General features: G+C 33.2%; 5 protein-coding genes across 7 annotated transcripts; 3 read left to right on the forward strand and 2 right to left on the reverse strand.

Moving 5' to 3' along the window:
• Positions 1 to 987: 987 nt before the first annotated feature.
• LOC105228917 (ER membrane protein complex subunit 7 homolog) lies at positions 988 to 2033 on the forward strand. Its single transcript, XM_011208933.4, has 3 exons — positions 988 to 1554; positions 1619 to 1747; positions 1806 to 2033. The coding sequence occupies exons 1-3, from the start codon at positions 1114 to 1116 to the stop codon at positions 1920 to 1922; spliced, it is 687 nt and encodes a 228-aa protein (XP_011207235.2). The 5' UTR covers positions 988 to 1113; the 3' UTR covers positions 1923 to 2033.
• LOC105228918 (exosome complex component RRP42) lies at positions 1920 to 3318 on the reverse strand. The gene is made up of 5 exons (XM_011208934.4): positions 3113 to 3318; positions 2862 to 3058; positions 2620 to 2785; positions 2276 to 2564; positions 1920 to 2226 (listed from the first exon to the last, which is right to left on the reverse strand). The coding sequence occupies exons 1-5, from the start codon at positions 3167 to 3169 to the stop codon at positions 2045 to 2047; spliced, it is 891 nt and encodes a 296-aa protein (XP_011207236.1). The 5' UTR covers positions 3170 to 3318; the 3' UTR covers positions 1920 to 2044.
• Positions 3319 to 3799: 481 nt separating this feature from the next.
• On the forward strand, positions 3800 to 5809 carry LOC105228916 (charged multivesicular body protein 4c). Its single transcript, XM_011208932.3, has 5 exons — positions 3800 to 4119; positions 4636 to 4813; positions 4878 to 4975; positions 5041 to 5232; positions 5297 to 5809. Exons 1-5 carry the CDS (start codon positions 3942 to 3944, stop codon positions 5338 to 5340), a joined length of 690 nt encoding a protein of 229 aa, XP_011207234.1. The 5' UTR covers positions 3800 to 3941; the 3' UTR covers positions 5341 to 5809.
• A 551-nt stretch (positions 5810 to 6360) lies between these two features.
• LOC105228915 (pre-mRNA-splicing factor 38) lies at positions 6361 to 8044 on the forward strand. Its single transcript, XM_011208931.4, has 2 exons — positions 6361 to 6790; positions 6857 to 8044. Exons 1-2 carry the CDS (start codon positions 6468 to 6470, stop codon positions 7494 to 7496), a joined length of 963 nt encoding a protein of 320 aa, XP_011207233.2. The 5' UTR covers positions 6361 to 6467; the 3' UTR covers positions 7497 to 8044.
• Positions 7936 to 16619, reverse strand: LOC105228914 (carnitine O-palmitoyltransferase 1, liver isoform). 3 transcript variants are annotated; one of them, XM_011208928.4, is made up of 10 exons: positions 16416 to 16602; positions 12682 to 12861; positions 11877 to 12614; positions 11269 to 11807; positions 11092 to 11157; positions 9711 to 9770; positions 9157 to 9289; positions 8842 to 9090; positions 8382 to 8741; positions 7936 to 8311 (listed from the first exon to the last, which is right to left on the reverse strand). In XM_011208928.4, the coding sequence occupies exons 2-10, from the start codon at positions 12820 to 12822 to the stop codon at positions 8165 to 8167; spliced, it is 2433 nt and encodes an 810-aa protein (XP_011207230.2). In that variant the 5' UTR covers positions 12823 to 12861; positions 16416 to 16602; the 3' UTR covers positions 7936 to 8164. The 3 variants fall into 3 exon arrangements, with proteins under 3 accessions (XP_011207230.2, XP_011207231.2, XP_011207232.2); XM_011208929.4 differs by lacking the exon at positions 9711 to 9770 and having other exon boundaries at positions 16416 to 16619; XM_011208930.4 differs by lacking the exon at positions 11092 to 11157.
• Between the last annotated feature and the right edge of the window lie 1027 nt (positions 16620 to 17646).

A 17646-nucleotide genomic window follows, 5' to 3' on the forward strand; every position in this document is an offset into this window, starting at 1 on the left:
AAGCAGCCAACTATTGGCTATAATTGTGAGCAAATGCAGCTCATTTTAAACTTGATTTTTTTTTGTTTTCAATTGTGTAGTTGCATAAAACTTTCCCATAATAGTTCTGAAGAATCTTGCTAGACCGACACTTCTTATACATCCGGATCCGTTCCGGTTATGTTGGAAAAACGGTAAAGAGAGCACTTTTTTCATCACTACAAATTCTAGGTTAATATATTCCGATATACATACACATGTACATAGGTGCACATATTTCTGCTTGAACATGCTAAAGCGATGTAGGACATTTCCGTGTCGGTGATAAAACAAAATAGTGATGGGTGCTTTAAATTAGCGCCAACTAGAGAAATATACAAATGCGATTTTTCAACGATAACTAACACTTTTCAATTAAAAATTTGTTAACACGTTAATTGTTTAAAACATTTGATGATAAAACACGAATTTGTAAACCACTATTATTACATCCTTAATAATTTAATATTAAATTTTCAATAAACCTGGTGTTTTATTTATTATATCGTTATTATTTTATTGGTCTAATCCATCAACCACATAATACTTCAAAACTTGGCAATCCACTTGACTACTTCCTGCGTTTCTTAAAACTGTGTTCATACAAGGACTTTTTTGTCGCCGATAATGGTAGGCGAGGGACGACGAGGAAAGACGAAAAGACCATGATGACACACTTTATATTCGTAACAGTTCCTGTAATGCAATTAGTCCTCTTGTAAATGTAATATAAAGTTCTGATCACAATCGTATATGTATGTAATCAGATACTAACTACCAACTCGGGACAATTCTTGGAATTTACTTCATAATCAAATTTATTCTTTTATTTTTTAAAATTATTCAATTACTTTAGAATTGAAATCGAACCAAGATAATTAACAATTTTATTTTATGTTTTTATTTATTTATTCAAAAATGGCAGCGCTGGCATCATATGATTTACGATCTTATAAATATATCGAGAAGCTAATATCGAAACTCATTCAATTGAAGTATCACCACAATTTTCTTGTGATTTTATGTGGTTAACAATTTATTTTTAATTCGACATAGTAGCAATTTGCGAAGAAATATATAGTAGAATTTAAGAAGATGACTCGATATCGTACATTATGGCTGCTTCTGTCATTTCTATTTAGTATAAGCAATGCAGAATTGGTTATTGGTCAAGACGATTTGAGCGAGGAATTAGCTGGCCTTTTTACAATTGAAGGAAAAGTATTTGCTCCGGAGACACAAACCAAAGGACAATCTGAGACTTCAATATCTGTAAATGGTGGAGAATATAAAGGATTTTTACGTGAAGATGGTACATTTATTATAAGCAGTGTACCATCTGGAAGTTATGTGTTAGAAGTACACAACCCCGACTTTTATTATGAGCCTGTACGTGTGGAGATTAATCCCAAGGGCAAATTCCGCGCTCGTAAAGTAAACTATGTACAGCCTTCGCAAATCATACAAGTGCCATACCCTTTGAAACTTAAAGCTTTTACTCGCTTCAAGTACTTCCAGACACGTGAGCAGTGGAAGGTAATGTGTGACAACTTACGAGACCTTATAAGCATTCATTGGCAATCTTTTCTCTTAACAACAGATCACAGATTTCTTGTTCAATCCAATGGTCTTGATGATGGTTCTACCACTTTTAGTTATGCTTGTTCTACCAAAAATGATCAATGATCCAGAAACCAAAAAGGAAATTGAAAGTATTCAGTTTCCCAAAGTAAGTACAAAATCTTTAAATCTGTTCATATATTAATATTTGTATACTCTTTTAATAGGTGAGTAACGAGATGCCAGAGATCAGCGAAATGATCACATCGTTTTTCTCGGGCGCCAAACCACCCGAGAAGGAAAAGAAACCAATTTCATCCAAACAAAACAAAAAGCGGAACTAAACTAAGTACGCTTTATTATATTAAACCTAATTACCCATTATACAATGATTATGTAAAGTTAATAGAAGTATTAAGAGCCTCAAATAAATTATCGGCGTACTTGGGTTTATATTTTTGCAATTTTATTTAAGAAAACCTATGGTATTTCGGTGTTTAGAGCCTACGCGGCTTTCTTCGAGTTTCAATGCTTTCACCAACTCGTTATTTAAGTTTTCAGCTGCTGACAGGCCTAGTAATATACAATTATGCATAGTATCCTTGTGCAAAGAACCTTCCCCAATTGTATGTACGTTAGATATATAATCTAAAAAAAAGAGATTTTATAAAAAGCAAACTATAATTTAAAATCTTACTTTTTCCATTTCTTTTTGAAACACCGACTACAGCACTAGCAATGCTACACTCTTCCTCCTCTGCTGAGGGATCTACAACACACGAATCACCAATTTTGCACACTGTTACAAGAATAGGCAAGTTTTCAATCTGAATACGAGTACAATCATATGGATCATCCGATATTAACAATTCGGCTTCTCCGGCATCCATAAGCGCCGCCGTCACGCGTGGTATTTTTGTATTAAATAAAGCTGCCTTCGCTGCCAAAGAAACTGCATCGAACAAGTTTCCTCCACATTCTAAAATCTAAAAACAAAAGTTAATAAGACTAGTATTTTTTAAAAACTGTATTTGAATTTACCAAAATGTCGACGAAAAGTTTCCAGCATTGTTGACCCGGTAGTATACAAAGGGTTTTCAAATCAAATGCTTTTGGAGACTCATATGCATTTGTTAAAGTATCGGCTAATTCTAAGGCCAATTCTTCACCACCACGTCCTTCAAATTCCGGTGCAGCGTTTGCAGAACTGCATAAAGAATATTTTAAATGTATGTTGACAAATTAGAAAACTGTGACAACGTAAATTATTATTTGGAAATTACCAATCAACGAAAAACTCTATTTTTCCTTGGTCTGGTGTTAAATAATTTGGTTTATCAATTTCGGTTTTAATTCCAACTAATACATCGGTGTTTGCCAAACGTAATCTGGCAGAACCGCTGGCATTACTAACCAAATCGGTTTCCAGTTCCATTGGACGATAGTCTCGTCGTGATCGCCCATCGCAACGAAAGTCTTCCTGCAAACTTCGAGATTGTAATAACATCAATTATTATTTACAAAAAATAAGTACCTCTACGCCGTGTAGTATAAAAGTTTTCTCCGCTTCACTTAATGAAATATTTGCCATTTTCTATTCAAAAAATTTCCAAAACGAAATTGATTTAAATAAAACTAATTTTATTTTGTGACAAAAAAAACAAGAATAATTATTTTGTTTTCCAATATTGACCACAAATTGCTTGAGATCATAAAATGTGCGGTAAAATAAAGAAACTTATTGTGTTTCACCATATGTTTACCATTTTATCGATATTTTATTATCGACTACCCTACATTTGGCAATACGAACTGAAAAATTTAATTCGTTAACTCATATGGTCATTATTTAAAGTTTATTTAAGAAACATTGTAATTTTTATGAATATAAATATTTGAATTAAATAAGTAAAATAAATCTGTTGCTATTATGTTGATTTCTTACATAAAGACAAAAGGGGCACCGGCAAAATTATTACAAAAACATATTGAAATAAATTTATAAAGCAAAAATACTTATTATTTTTATTTTGCTTGCAATTTTTTAAGTACTTAAAATAAGTGTAATTTACATGTCATCAATTCTATATTAGTATTATCTTACTATTTTCGATTCAAATTGATACATTGTTTTGTGTAGGGCATAAATATCGGCAACCCTGGCAGCTTTTGACACAAACTCAAAAAAAAGCAGACTAGAAGTACAAAGTGATATGGCAACGATGAGGATGACGCACTCAATGTCAAAACGAAAAATATTTTTTATATAGAAAGGAAGCAGAAAAGTTGCAATTGGAGTAAAATTATCCAGATATTGATATTTTGTTATTTTTAAGTGTGTAAAAAGGATAAATTTGGAAAAAATGAGTTTCTTCGGAAAAATGTTCGGTGGGAAAAAGGAAGTGGCGCCCACTACTGGCGAAGCCATACAGAAGCTGCGCGAGACGGAAAACATGCTTATAAAGAAACAGGAATTTCTAGAGTCAAAGATAGAAGAAGAGTTGAACATTGCCAGGAAAAATGCATCGAAAAACAAAAGAGGTGAGCTTTTTTTTGTATTTCAGTGACAGGAATTATTATTTTACAACTGCATTAGTACATTTATAGAATGTTCATGTAAATTGCGTATCTTTTACGAATTGTCAACAGAGAAGAAGAAATGACTCATTGTTGACTATTAAACATCTCTTTTTTGTCTTCTTCCTTCCATTTTCTTAAAATAATGCAACAACTGTGGGTACTATTCTTCCCATTCCGGAATTCATCCATTTCTACCAATGATTAGAACGTAATGTTAAAATATAAAACTATTTAATCAATATATATTATCTATGCACAATTATTATGTGTCCAACCAACAAACACCGCGGCAATTTAAAATTATCGTCTGAAGTTTTATAATGAACATTGGCAAACTTGCTACATATGTATGTATTCGTACACTTATAGGGAAATGAAATGTTAAACAATTTCAAATTATACTATAGAAACCCCTATCGTATTATACATTATTTCCATATTTTAAAATACATCATACTTATTTCTTTATATTTTTAGTTGCATTGCAAGCGCTTAAGAAAAAGAAGCGGCTCGAAAAACAGCTACAACAAATTGATGGAACGCTTTCGACGATTGAAATGCAACGCGAAGCATTGGAGAGTGCTAATACAAATACAGCCGTCTTGACAACAATGAAAAATGCGGCTGATGCACTCAAAGCTGCACATAAAAATATGTTAGTACATAAATATTTATTAATTTGTACCAAATTCAGCAATGATCCTTTCATTATATTCTAGGGATGTGGATAACGTTCATGATATGATGGATGATATTGCCGAACAACAAGATGTTGCCCGCGAAATCTCCGATGCTATATCAAATCCAGTTGCTTTTGGTTCGTATACTAACAAAAACATTAAAGTATCTTTTTTGGCTTACGCTTCTATATATAATATGCAGGTGCTGACCTTGATGATGAGGATCTGGAGCGTGAATTGGATGAATTAGAACAAGAAGAGTTCGATAAAAAAGTTATTGGCATACCGGAGCCAAATGTTACATTACCCGAAGTACCAGCCGACGAAATGCCGGAGAAAATTCCTGAGAAAAAGAAAGCCACTGCACCTGCTTCGACAGCACAGGAAAATGATGGTAAATACTTTCTTATGCTCGAAAAAGCGACAAAAAATTCAATGATGTTTTTACTGTTTTACAGATAATGACCCAGACATGAAACAGTTGCTTGCTTGGGCCAATTGATGAGTTTATAAATCTCTGAAACCATTGTGTGACAATTGTGTATGGATTAGCAACTTGAATTTAAATAACAAATGCACAATGGTTGTTTCTATTATTGTACGAAACAAGATGGAAAAGTAAAATAATCGACACATACATACTTTACCAAATAATATTTCCAATTGCTTGCTAATGGGGAAAATATTAATTTTTAATTTTGAAACACATATCGCCTATTTGTATTTTACTTTGCGCTTGCAGGAATAGCGTGTATTTAGTAAATATGTTTTACAGTCAAAATTGTGATAAATATGTCGGCACATTTATGCTTTAATAATGACGTGTGTACATTTTTTGACTAGGACACAGATAAAGCTAGATACGTTTTACTGCTAACCCTCGGGCAGAAAAAATTAAAAGTATATATTTTCTTTTTAATACATTGCATTCTTGTGATTAAAGTATATTAAAATAAAGCAATTTCCAGATATTCCCTTGAAAGTTTTTTCCGAACAGAATATAAGTCATGAACAATAATTTAGATTGTTGGAATATTATACCTTGATCTCGCACATTTAAAGAATTTTACCAGTTTAAAATACTGTCAGTGAAATGATGTATTTTGCGAGTTGCTAATTTTATAAGTAAGTGCAACAACATGTAGCTCAATTATAATTATTTTAGTCCATGATTTTCAATTTTACATTTGCTTCATGTTGTAATTTTTTATTTTTAAATATTTACTAACGGTTATTTTCTTTCACCAAGTGCTTCGTTCATTTTTTCAGTGCTGCCAAAACCAATAAAACAATTGTGCTTTTAGTACTGATAGAACTACAAAAAGCCGTTCTGAAAATAACATCTGAACATAATAACTATTAAAATAATTGCTTCCACACAGAAGTAACTGACATATTTAATTTTTTGTGGGCTATTAATTAAATAAAAAATAATTTAACAAACAACCAAGTAGCTTGTCAAGTCTTTCCAACATTGTACATGTGAATACATCTTAAGCTTTCGTTAAGTATTTGAGAAACGTCAATTTAAAGTTATCGATAACTTACTTGCAACACTTTACAACCAAAACAAAATAATCACATTAAAACAGTTTAGGATGCGAAAGTGAATAAGTTTTTAATAACATAATGGCAAATCGTACAGTGAAAGAAGCCAAAAATATTCATGGAACAAATCCACAATATCTTGTTGAAAAAATTATACGTTCTCGCATTTATGATTCGAAATATTGGAAGGAACAGTGCTTCGCGCTCACCGCCGAACTGTTGGTGGATAAAGCTATGGAGCTCCGATTCATCGGTGGTGTCTTCGGCGGAAATATAAAGCCAACACAATTTCTTTGCCTCACACTTAAAATGCTACAAATTCAACCAGAAAAGGATATTGTGGTGGAGTTCATAAAGAATGAAGAGTTTAAATACGTTCGTGCACTGGGAGCGTTTTATTTGCGGTGAGTTCATGAAAAAAATATAATAATTGTAATGAACAATAATTATTTATCTTTTCGTATTTATAGTCTCACTGGCAGTGCTTTGGATTGTTATAAGTATTTGGAACCTTTATATAACGACAATCGTAAACTCCGCCGTCAAAACAGGGCAGGTCAATATGAAATTGTTCACATGGATGATTTTATAGATGAGTTGCTCCGCAGTGACCGTGTGTGTGATATAATATTACCGCGTATACAAAAACGTGCAGTGCTTGAAGAGAATAACGAACTGGAACCGAAAATATCCTCACTCGATGAGGATTTAGATGATGATGTGGTTAGCGATGAAGAGGGTGGTGCAGATCGAGATGATGACAAAATTAAATCATCGTTTTCTTCCAAGAAAAGATCGCGCAAAGATCACTCACGTTCACGTTCGCGTAGTCCTGTTGCTGCGCGTGAGCAAAGAACTGGTCGTACGCGTGATTATGATAATGAGTTAGAAGATTATAGTCGACAACGTGAACGCGATAGAGATAGAGATCGGTTTGGTGTCAGTTCGGCATCAAGCAGTAATCGTCATTGGGATGATCGTTCTGGTGGAACAAATAATTATCGTAGTGGGCGTGATGATTATAGAGATGATTACAGGCGAGACGATTATAAAGATCGGCGTTATGACAACCGCGACTCTCGAAATGATCGAGATAGAAGGCGGCATTAATCACTTTGTATGTTTTGTATGTATGTAGTTAACTATAAAAAAATACACAAAATAGTATAAAAACAACAATGAGTTATATTTTTATTAATTAATTGCTAGTCTGGTACTTTAATCCCAACACTGTATACTATGATTAGGCATTTGCACCATCCCACGAAAGTCGGACCTAAGTAAAGGGAACGGACTCGGATTATTATCTGGCCAAGGACTGTTAATTCGGCACCATTTTTCGAATTTACTTCTGGAATGCTTTCCGCCGTTACAACAACAACATTAAGCATTTGAATAGTATTCCGTTATTAAGATGTCTTTAATATAATTTTTATCACTTCTTTCTCGTTTCAAGTATTTGGGAATTTCTATACAGGACACATATCTGTATGTATTTTTGGACTCCGGCATTACAATTGGAAAAACAAAATTAATCAAACTCTATATATCAATTTTTATTTTATTTTTGTTTTATTAAATTTCTTAAATAAATTTAAAAAATAACGTCTTAAAATTGCTAATTTTTTGAGAAAATCAATAATTTGACTTCACTGCTTACGGTATATAAAAAATATAATTATGATACAAATCAACTATCATATTTTAACACTTAAAACTAAGTTCTAAAAGTTCTAACAATAATTTCAGTATGCATGTATGTACGTATGTAGTTAAATTTATTTTTCTAATTTCGCCACATTTGGCTTCGTTGAGGCAGTCCCGTTCTTGGCATTAGATTCTCCTTGCTTTTTAAAATGATCCTCGAACATTGCACGTATGTCGGCCAATGCTTTACAGATATTATCACCAAAGCGATGAACATCCTAAATTAAAACGGAAAATAGAAAAATGCAAACTCTCATAAATGCAAAATTTCTATTCTACACTACTCACCGTCTGTTTGCAGTTTAATTTAGCTGATATGTGGAAGAATATTAAGTTTTCGCCCGCTATAATATAAGATACACCGTAGCCGTCGTCAGCGACCGGTCCGAAACCGCCACCTGAGCTTATACAGTTTGGATGTTTCTTCAAATCCATTTTCGGCGTTTGTCCGTGCGGTGTTTGACTGGTAGACAAGCGCCACGGCTCGCTCAATACCTCATTGAGGAATGGCGAGTCAACTTCTAAGTATTTAGAAACTACGTAGAGGCAAAACAGATGCCGATCAATACCGCGTCCACACATGGCATCTTGATAGCCCAATTGATGACGATCACAAGCCTTCTGTAAAAGCTTTACGCGCTCTTCGCTCTAAACAAGATCAGAAAAAAGTTAAATAATTTAAACAATGAAAGTATTATGTGAGAATATCTATAAGAATATAACTAAAATAATAAAATTATGCACTTACTGTTGTATTGCTGTCTTCCATTGCTTTCACCCAAGCTGCAGATTCAATTGTACATGGACGCACGGTTTCTGTACGACCCTCACGGAATAGACGTGTCATAGATGCTTCGTATGTTAATGAGAATCGACCAGCATCACGGTAGTAAGCTAACTGTAAGGCCATTTGTATATATGCATCCGGAGATAATCGACACTTTTTCATGAAACCTTTTCCATACTCGTTATGTACAAGAATGCGTAAGTCCACATCCTACACATATAAAATTTTATTAATATATATGTATAGCTGTGTGTATGCTTATATGAAGTGACTTACATTTATAAGCTTGGTAGCGTCCAGTGTCGCTTCTTCAATTTGTGGTTGCAAAGCCGTGAGATCCCAATTCAAACGTGTCGGTGACGGTGGCTGAAATTCGGGTATTCCCTTTGTGTTGCCAGCCTCATCATATCTAGTATTTATACAGTAATAAGGTTTAATATGTATAATAAGCAAATGTATGTATATATGTACAAATGCATGCTATATAAGACTATTGAACGAATGTGAAACGTAAATTTTAGATGTGAAGAAGTCTATAAGATACACGTATGTATGTACACATGTACATATGTAAGCATGACCACAACTACTTTTTTGTTAGTGACGTTTGTTGTTTTTCAAACTACTTTTTATCTATTGACTAATTATACATGCACACAAATAAGAAGGCATATGAAAGCGGTTAATTGTAAACAAATACTAACTAATTAACCTTAAGCATAAATGTTAACAACCACAAAACTAAACACATTTACATGAGTACAGAACATTTAGTAAACAAATATGTATAAACATGTTATGGAATTTCTGTTGGTGCACAAATCCATTACCCATAAATATCATCACCGAAAATATATTCCCAAAGATGACCCATAACCGGTGCATCAGCCCTAAAAATTTGGAAAGAAATATTACTTCAAACAGCATTCAATAAGTATCTGCATACATATTTACAAAGGTATGTATGTAAGTGTGCAAATATTAAAGTTGCATTATTGTTAATACTTTAATTATTTGCGAAAGGCGTGCTTAACTTTTCTGAAAAAATTATTTGTAAATATGTTATGCGCTGCGGATAGGATAACTGGTCCGTACACATGTTGGCCATTTTATGAGCGTTCGATTTAATTTTCTTACGAACGCTGCTATAATTTTAAAGATTTTTAACTATGAACAGGTGCTTGTATGTATGCAGGTTTGTGCAGAATAGAGAAATGGGTAATTTGGATGTTCAAATGAATATGCAAATAAGTGTGCACGTAAATTGTAAATTGACATGATCAGCCATTTTTGTCTTTCAATTCTTTTTGACAGATAGAAATGCTTTGTTTATATAATATATAAATAAAATAGTTCAAACAGTTGGTATTAATTTCACGACAAGAAATAAAATTAAGTGCTCAATCAATTTAACGAGCGTTTAATGTGGAGAATATTTTAAATTTTGGTCGTGTTTATGCAAAGGGATTTCAAAGCACGAATCTTATTCAGCACAAAGTTAGCGAACAGAGGAGTCGAAGTCAACAATTTTTAAAATTTGAGTAAATGTTAAGAATAGGAATAGAAGTCCATACAATCAAAAATGATTAGATTTTTGACTACAGCTATGCTAACATGGCAAAGAGATTAGTAGAAACAACCCTTTGGTTGGGAAGAAATCTGTTTCCTCATCTTTATCAGATTTCATTTTTTGTGCAGAATTCATATTGCATACACTGGAGAACAAGGCACCGTGCAACTTACTTTAAGGTCAGTAAAGATATAGTATGTAATGTATATAAATCAAATATTTACTAAATCGTAACTGTAGAAAATATTATAGGCTACATATAATACTGTAAGTGTATTTTTAAAGGTCTCATCATTATTATTTGAGTTATACATATTTTCATACATATATAAATATGTACCTACATACAAATATTACCATGAGGAAAGGGAGCTGAAGTCATGCTGAAAAAGTAATACGTTTAGTTTTAAAATGCTATTTAAATACAAGTTGAAGCAGACACATTTAAAAAGTAGTAAGTGGGAATTTTCAAAGTAAACTGTCAACAAAGCTAACCAAATACCAAATAAGTGCACAGAAAGTAGAAAATAGAAAACCTTCACCATTTTACATTATAAAAATATTTTACAACAACTGTTCAAGTTTAAGACTTGCTCAAACAGCATGTCTTTTCTACTGTTAACATAAGGAATCTTGTTTACCCGTTGGTGGTCGCATCATCCATAACAAGATTCTCCCATACGTGAGCCATTACAGCAGCATCGGCCCTTTTAAAAGGTTTAACATTTTTACAAGTTGCAAAAAAGTTGTATCATAGCAATAAGTGCGATGTTTTGAAATGTGTTCAAAAACTACAAACTACAATAAAGCATACTTACCAAGTATGTTCGGCATTAAAGCCCACGCGTCCGTTCGTACCAACGCACACCGTAAAGCTTTTGTCGAACCAACGATTGTAACCATTGCCGTGTAATAATGTTTTGCCAAATTTATCCAATAATTCAGGACGTGCCAAATCAAATTCATAAGGTTCATCATCCAACGACAGTACAAAGGCGGCCGACTCTACGAGATTAAGTGAAACGCGATTTACGCCACGCGCAAAATGTGCGTTGCGTATCTCAGCCCATTTCGAACGATTCATTGTGGTCAACGCCGCCAAGTGCTCTTCACATGGCAACGGTGTGCCTTTAAAATTCAAGATTTCTTCCATTTGTATTTGTATCTCACATGGGCGTAAAATGCGTCCTTTGTAATAGATAATCACCCTAAAGTAACGTCCTTTATGCAGCACAACAATGTGATTGGAATCGCGATAATGAACGATGCGGTCAGTTTCTAAACCAGGTACGCGCACTGTATTGAAAGTGCGTTCGTATTGCCACGAACAAAGCGGTATCATGTTTTGCACCATTATCTGTGTGAAATGTAAAGTGTGTATGTGAAATAGGATGTAATATTTTTTTGCATAACCTATATTACTTACCGGCTGCAATTCTTGGCGTTCGATCAAACGTCTGAATCCCAACAACAAATACACAACATTTGCGGCGCGCGCTGCTTGATTATTAGTCAAATTCATGAAGATCGCATCAGTGCCATAGAAGTTGCTGTTGATAATCAAAGGACTACGTCCGCGAAGATAAACATATTCCTCCCACCAATCGGACACGTAATTAGTGGCCCACCAACTTTTCAAAGTTAGATACCATTGTAATTTCTTGCCAATTGTACTCTCAAACTCCTTAGCCAAACCCTCCATACGTGAGTAATTTTCATCATCCAGTAAAGGACGTACAGAACGTAAATACCGTTGCATTGTGTCGTGCAACGCGGGCACCGGTAGTCTTGGCAATGAACCTTGAAAGCTGTAGAGACCAGGTGTATTCCAACTGGAGAGTACTTTAACGACTCCCGCCCACACTTTGGTTTTCAACGACACCTTACTGCCCGGCGCTCGCGACTCATACATCCAACCTTTGTACATTAGCAGCAATTTGAGCGTGTAACGCATTGTGAAACATATGGAAAGCCAAATAATTAGCGCTGCCCCAAAGCACGCCGTCACTTGCCAATTGACTGTATTGGCTGGTAGATGCACCAAAATGCGATGGACGAGATCGAATGGCACTGCAAAACCAGAGAAATGCAGACCCATGGCAATGGCCGTAATGAGCCATAAGCTTTGTATGTGTGCCGGATAGACACCGTTACGTATGCCGTTCTGTAATTAGAAATTTAGCGGGTTTTGTAAAATTCGCACGTGTGAAGAAAGTGCGTAGAAGACTTACCCGTGCGCGTGCTAAGCGTTTCTTCCACGAACGCACACCGGAATTCCAGACGAGATTGAGTACCTCCTGGTCATAGTTGATGTCGAAACCTTCATGGGTGATGGCGAAGGAAAATGCCACCGCTGAATGGGCTTCAGCCATTGTACAGGCAAATTAAGCCGTTCACAAAATAATTTCAATCTGTAGAATTAGAAGAAAACAAATTTAGCGGTTAATACTGTATGTACATATGTATGTATGCACTGTATGCTTAGAATTTATAAGCGGTTTCGTAATTTTTTCCAGACGTACCAGAAACCATTGCAAGTTTTACAACAACAACATTTATATTCTTTATTATTACAGCAATTTGACTTTGACCCTAACCTCAAAATTTTCACCCAAAAAAATAAGCGTCCCTTGCTCTAATTATATAAACTACTTTCACTGACCTGTTACGAATCAGGTCCATTAAATTTTTTTTTTTTTTTGGAAAAATAAGATTTCATTGATAAAATTTTTGTAATGTCTTTCAAACATCGTTGTGAGTCATTTAATTTAATGAAAAATTTTTTAATAATAGAAAACGTTTTAAACAAATTTGAAAACTCCGTACAACTATCGCTAAAAAAGTTTTTATTAAGAAAAATATTTATTTAAAAATTATTTCTGAGCTTGGCGGCTATAAAAGTTTTTAAATTTCAAAATCATAGGAAATCCGCTCCTATTTTTCATAACTAATATTATTTAACATAACTTTCTTTCCATTGCGCTTTTCTTCCAGAAAAAAATCTCTTAAAACATTTTTATTTAAATTTAATTAATATATTTTCTTACTATTATGTGTTTTAAAGATTTTTGTCGATATTTAACAACATTATTTCGAAATTATACAATTTCGGTGCATTAGCGGCGAGGACAAAGCTGATCGTTGCGCACATGCGCCGAAATATATGCTACTATTTGTTGTTTTTTAAAAACGGAACTTGAAAACCGGAATTAATAGGATATGCGGTATCCAGGTGCGGAATCTATTTATAGTTTTTCATTGCATAATGTTCATCAAACTTTATAAAAAAAATAAATAAATTTCAACGCCATATACTCGATTCCAGATTTTTTATCCTTAAATTTTAATTTTAATTTATTTATTTTTTGCTATACTTGCTATATTTTTAACCTTAAAATTTAATTTTAATTTTAATTTATTTATTTTTTGCTATACTTTATTACGTGCAATTTAAATAAATATTTTATCCGTGATATTTTTGAATGTATCCGCTATCAGCGCGTAAGGCGTTAATAGTGCATAAACAGCTGATTTGAAATAGAATAGATACATATTTAGAAATATACATACATATGTATGTACAAATTTATGCTAGAGAACGTAGTTTTATGACAACGCATGAATTTCGGTAAGTAAATCAGCTTAATTTTTGTTTATGATGCTCATTTTTTGACACTCCATTCTAATTTCTCAACGCCATTATCATTTCTGACCCATTTAGAGATCACATTAAAATGTTTAATCTAATTTTGTTTTATACATATGTGCATATATGTATGTATATACTATAAAAATAGATGTACATACATACATATGTACATTTCACAGCAAAACTTTTGCATAAAATATTTCAATATTTCCTACATTGATTATATTATTTCACTCGCAACAAATCGTTAATTACACTAATAAATAGAATTGCGTTTGGAAAAGGCGTAGTTGTTATGAAAATATCGAATGGATGCACATATGTACATGCTTCACTTTGCTCAATTGTTTGTTGTATCATAAAATTGAAAGATATTTATTTATTTTTTCCTCAGTGAATCAATACACATACACATACATACGTATTCTAACACACACATGCTGTTACAGTTACTGCGCTTAATTTGTTGTTCACAAAGGTGCAAAGTCCAAATACAAGTTTTTTGCCTCCATCACTCTTAATAGATGGCGTTTTTGGAGAATTTGTTTCTCTATTTGTTTTCACATATACATACATATGGATGTATACAGGTTTTAAACATAGTACGTATATAGGAATGTTGCAGAGCGCCAGCGAATGGCTGAGTATTCATTCATGCCCTGTTGTAAAAATGGCACGTTCTCAGAGGAAGATACATAAAACACTGTGTTTGTATTATAGGTTTGCATATAGCCATTTCGTATTTCTCTAGCGTGAGAAAAACTTCTGATTACGTCCACTTTACATCAAGATAATTTTGGGGTACGTGAGGTGTAAAAAGGAGAGCAAATTGTGCAAGCATTTTAAATTTGTAAAATGGTATAAATATTAAATATACATATTTCCTCTAAATACGGCAAATAAGTTATAAATAGAGTAGAAGGTGTATTTTCCTTAAGAGTGCTTTGTAGTGAAAATTAACCAATTGTATTTGAAACGCACTCCCAACTAGTAACATAAGTATGTACACACATATGTATATGTTTCCATAGAAGCAGTGTCAAATTATTTCAAAATAAGAACTGAAAACTGCTGCAAATGTGAATTAAAAACGATTGGTTTGAATTCAAAAAGTAAATTTTATAAAAAGAGAAGTCAAGAATGTGCTGTAGAAAATTCTTAAAATAAACTTTAAATAAAGTTTTGTACAAAATTGTATTATATCTTTGAAAAGTTAAACTAAAATCCACTAAATCTTTTCATAGCCGATATAAGCTTAAACTATTCGTAAGTTTAACTTTACTTTTAAATATTAGCATAATAAATTGTTGTAGGGTCTAAACTAGTTGTTTTTTCTGTCCCTAGCAACAACTTTTTCCCAGCTTAACCTCAAAATAAACGCCATGAGCAGCCAAAAAGTCCAAGTGTCAAATTATTGTTGATGTTTTATTAATTAGCAAAATTATGAAAACTAGAATTATTCATTCTCTCAGTTAATTAACTACAAAAAAAACGCAATTACTTTCCCACTGGGCAAGCTCCCAAAGATAGACACACCAATAAAACATTGTATTGAATGCAGTTATTTAACTCTCTCTCATTAAAATCTCATAAACAAACCGCAAAAAGCAAAAGTCACATCAAAACCTCACAACAACAACTACATACAGAGCAGACCGGTTTTTTTAATAAACAACAAGCCCATCGCGCAGGCAATCGGATCAAAACATTCAACTGATAAAGGTATTCTACACCTATGCATGTATGTATGTAGACATATAATCATATGTATTTGTATGTGTTTGTATGTTTGCATTTACATTCGTATTTTGACTTGTCGTATATTTATTACGCAATTAAATCTATATTAAAATATGAATATATTTAATTTTCAACGACTTGACCGTTCAAAAGTGCACCTTTACGCAGCAACAACCTATTATTAAGCCTTGCAACAAACAAACTCGCACACATGCACTCACAAATATACAACTAGTTGTGTTTATCGCTGAATATGCATGTAAATGTGTATGTATATACACAAATACACACGCATATTCAACATGTGTGACTTAGAAAACAAGTTAAAGCAATTTCAAGTGCTTTGTTGTTGGTTCAAAACTCGGTCAAGTATGTTTAAATGTTGTACATACATATGTGTTTGTTTGTCTAGTAGGAAACAGAAGAAAACCCACTGCTGCACCGCTGCTTTCGGCACATTCACACTAAATTTTTCATAAACTAGATTACATATTTAGAAGGTCGCGTTTGCTTTACTTGCTTAACGTCATTGTTTTATATCTTGTTTATTTGTAATTTACCGTTGTTTACACTTACGTCTTTTATGCGCCTCTCTATTTTTTTTTGTTTAATTTATACACTTTTTTCTTCAACTCTAAATATGTGTATATATGTTTGCACGTATTTTCTTTTATTTCAATATACTTGATTTTCCTGTATTAATTAATCCGTCTGCACTCGAAAGAACCAACTTGATCGTTTGGCTGCTAAAGGCTTACTAACCGCCAGCGAAAACGCTCGAGCCTCTAGATCTTTGACAGCATATACATATATAGATATAGATATATGTATTTAGTATTGATGTAGAAATACATACATACATATATACATTTATGTATATGATAAGCGTTATTTGTGTATTTGCGAGCGGGCTCGGCACATCGCTCTCAGTCAGTTACCTGCTGTAGAAATTCGTCGAGTCCAAAGAAATGAGTAGTCAGTTCTATACTACCCTCGTTGCATTCCGCTGCAAACTGGTGCATATATGCAACAGTGTGCATGAATGTGCTTATGCGTACGTGCTAGCTGTGCGTAGGTAGCGGCTTCATAGACAAATTACATTAAAAATAGCTGATAATTAAAACAAAATGGCGCAAAGCAGTAAACTTAAAAGTTATGTTAATAAAATGTGTATGAAAACTCACTTACTTACACATCCATACATACTTGTATAAATATGAATTTCCACCGGCCTTAACACAGTCGGTTTTACTGCTTGGCATACAGCGAGTTCGTTTTTCCTGTTTGCCACTAAAATAGGCAGATGTATTTGGAGTGAGAGTATGTTTTTGTGTACTCCATGCATCTTAAAATATATTTTATATGTATCTAGTAGACCACTAGGATTGAGCTTAATGTGTTTGAAGCGCAAAAATAATACGTTATAATTTGTTGGCGGAGTTTGTTTGTGAGAATTTTATTAGAAGATAAGAACTCTGTTACATACTATCTATACATACGAGTACATACATATGTACATATGTATGTATGTAAATATGTAGATTTTTACATCTTTACAAACATACTTATGTGCATATATGCAAACGACGTGTGCATTTACAACGCCACTGAGTTTTTCGTCTTTAATTTTTTATCTATTTGGAAGCATGTGGATGTATACATAAGTATGTATGTACATATATTTACCTATAGGTGCATTCAAGCAAGTCACATATTGTTGTGTTGTATACACATATTGAGTTCCTTTACAAGAGCACGACTTTTGGTAAATAATTGTTGATAAAAGTAAACAAAAGTTAAGCCTTGT

Source organism: Bactrocera dorsalis, chromosome 3 (genome assembly GCF_023373825.1).
Source record: "Bactrocera dorsalis isolate Fly_Bdor chromosome 3, ASM2337382v1, whole genome shotgun sequence".
NCBI classification, from domain to species: domain Eukaryota; kingdom Metazoa; phylum Arthropoda; class Insecta; order Diptera; family Tephritidae; genus Bactrocera; species Bactrocera dorsalis.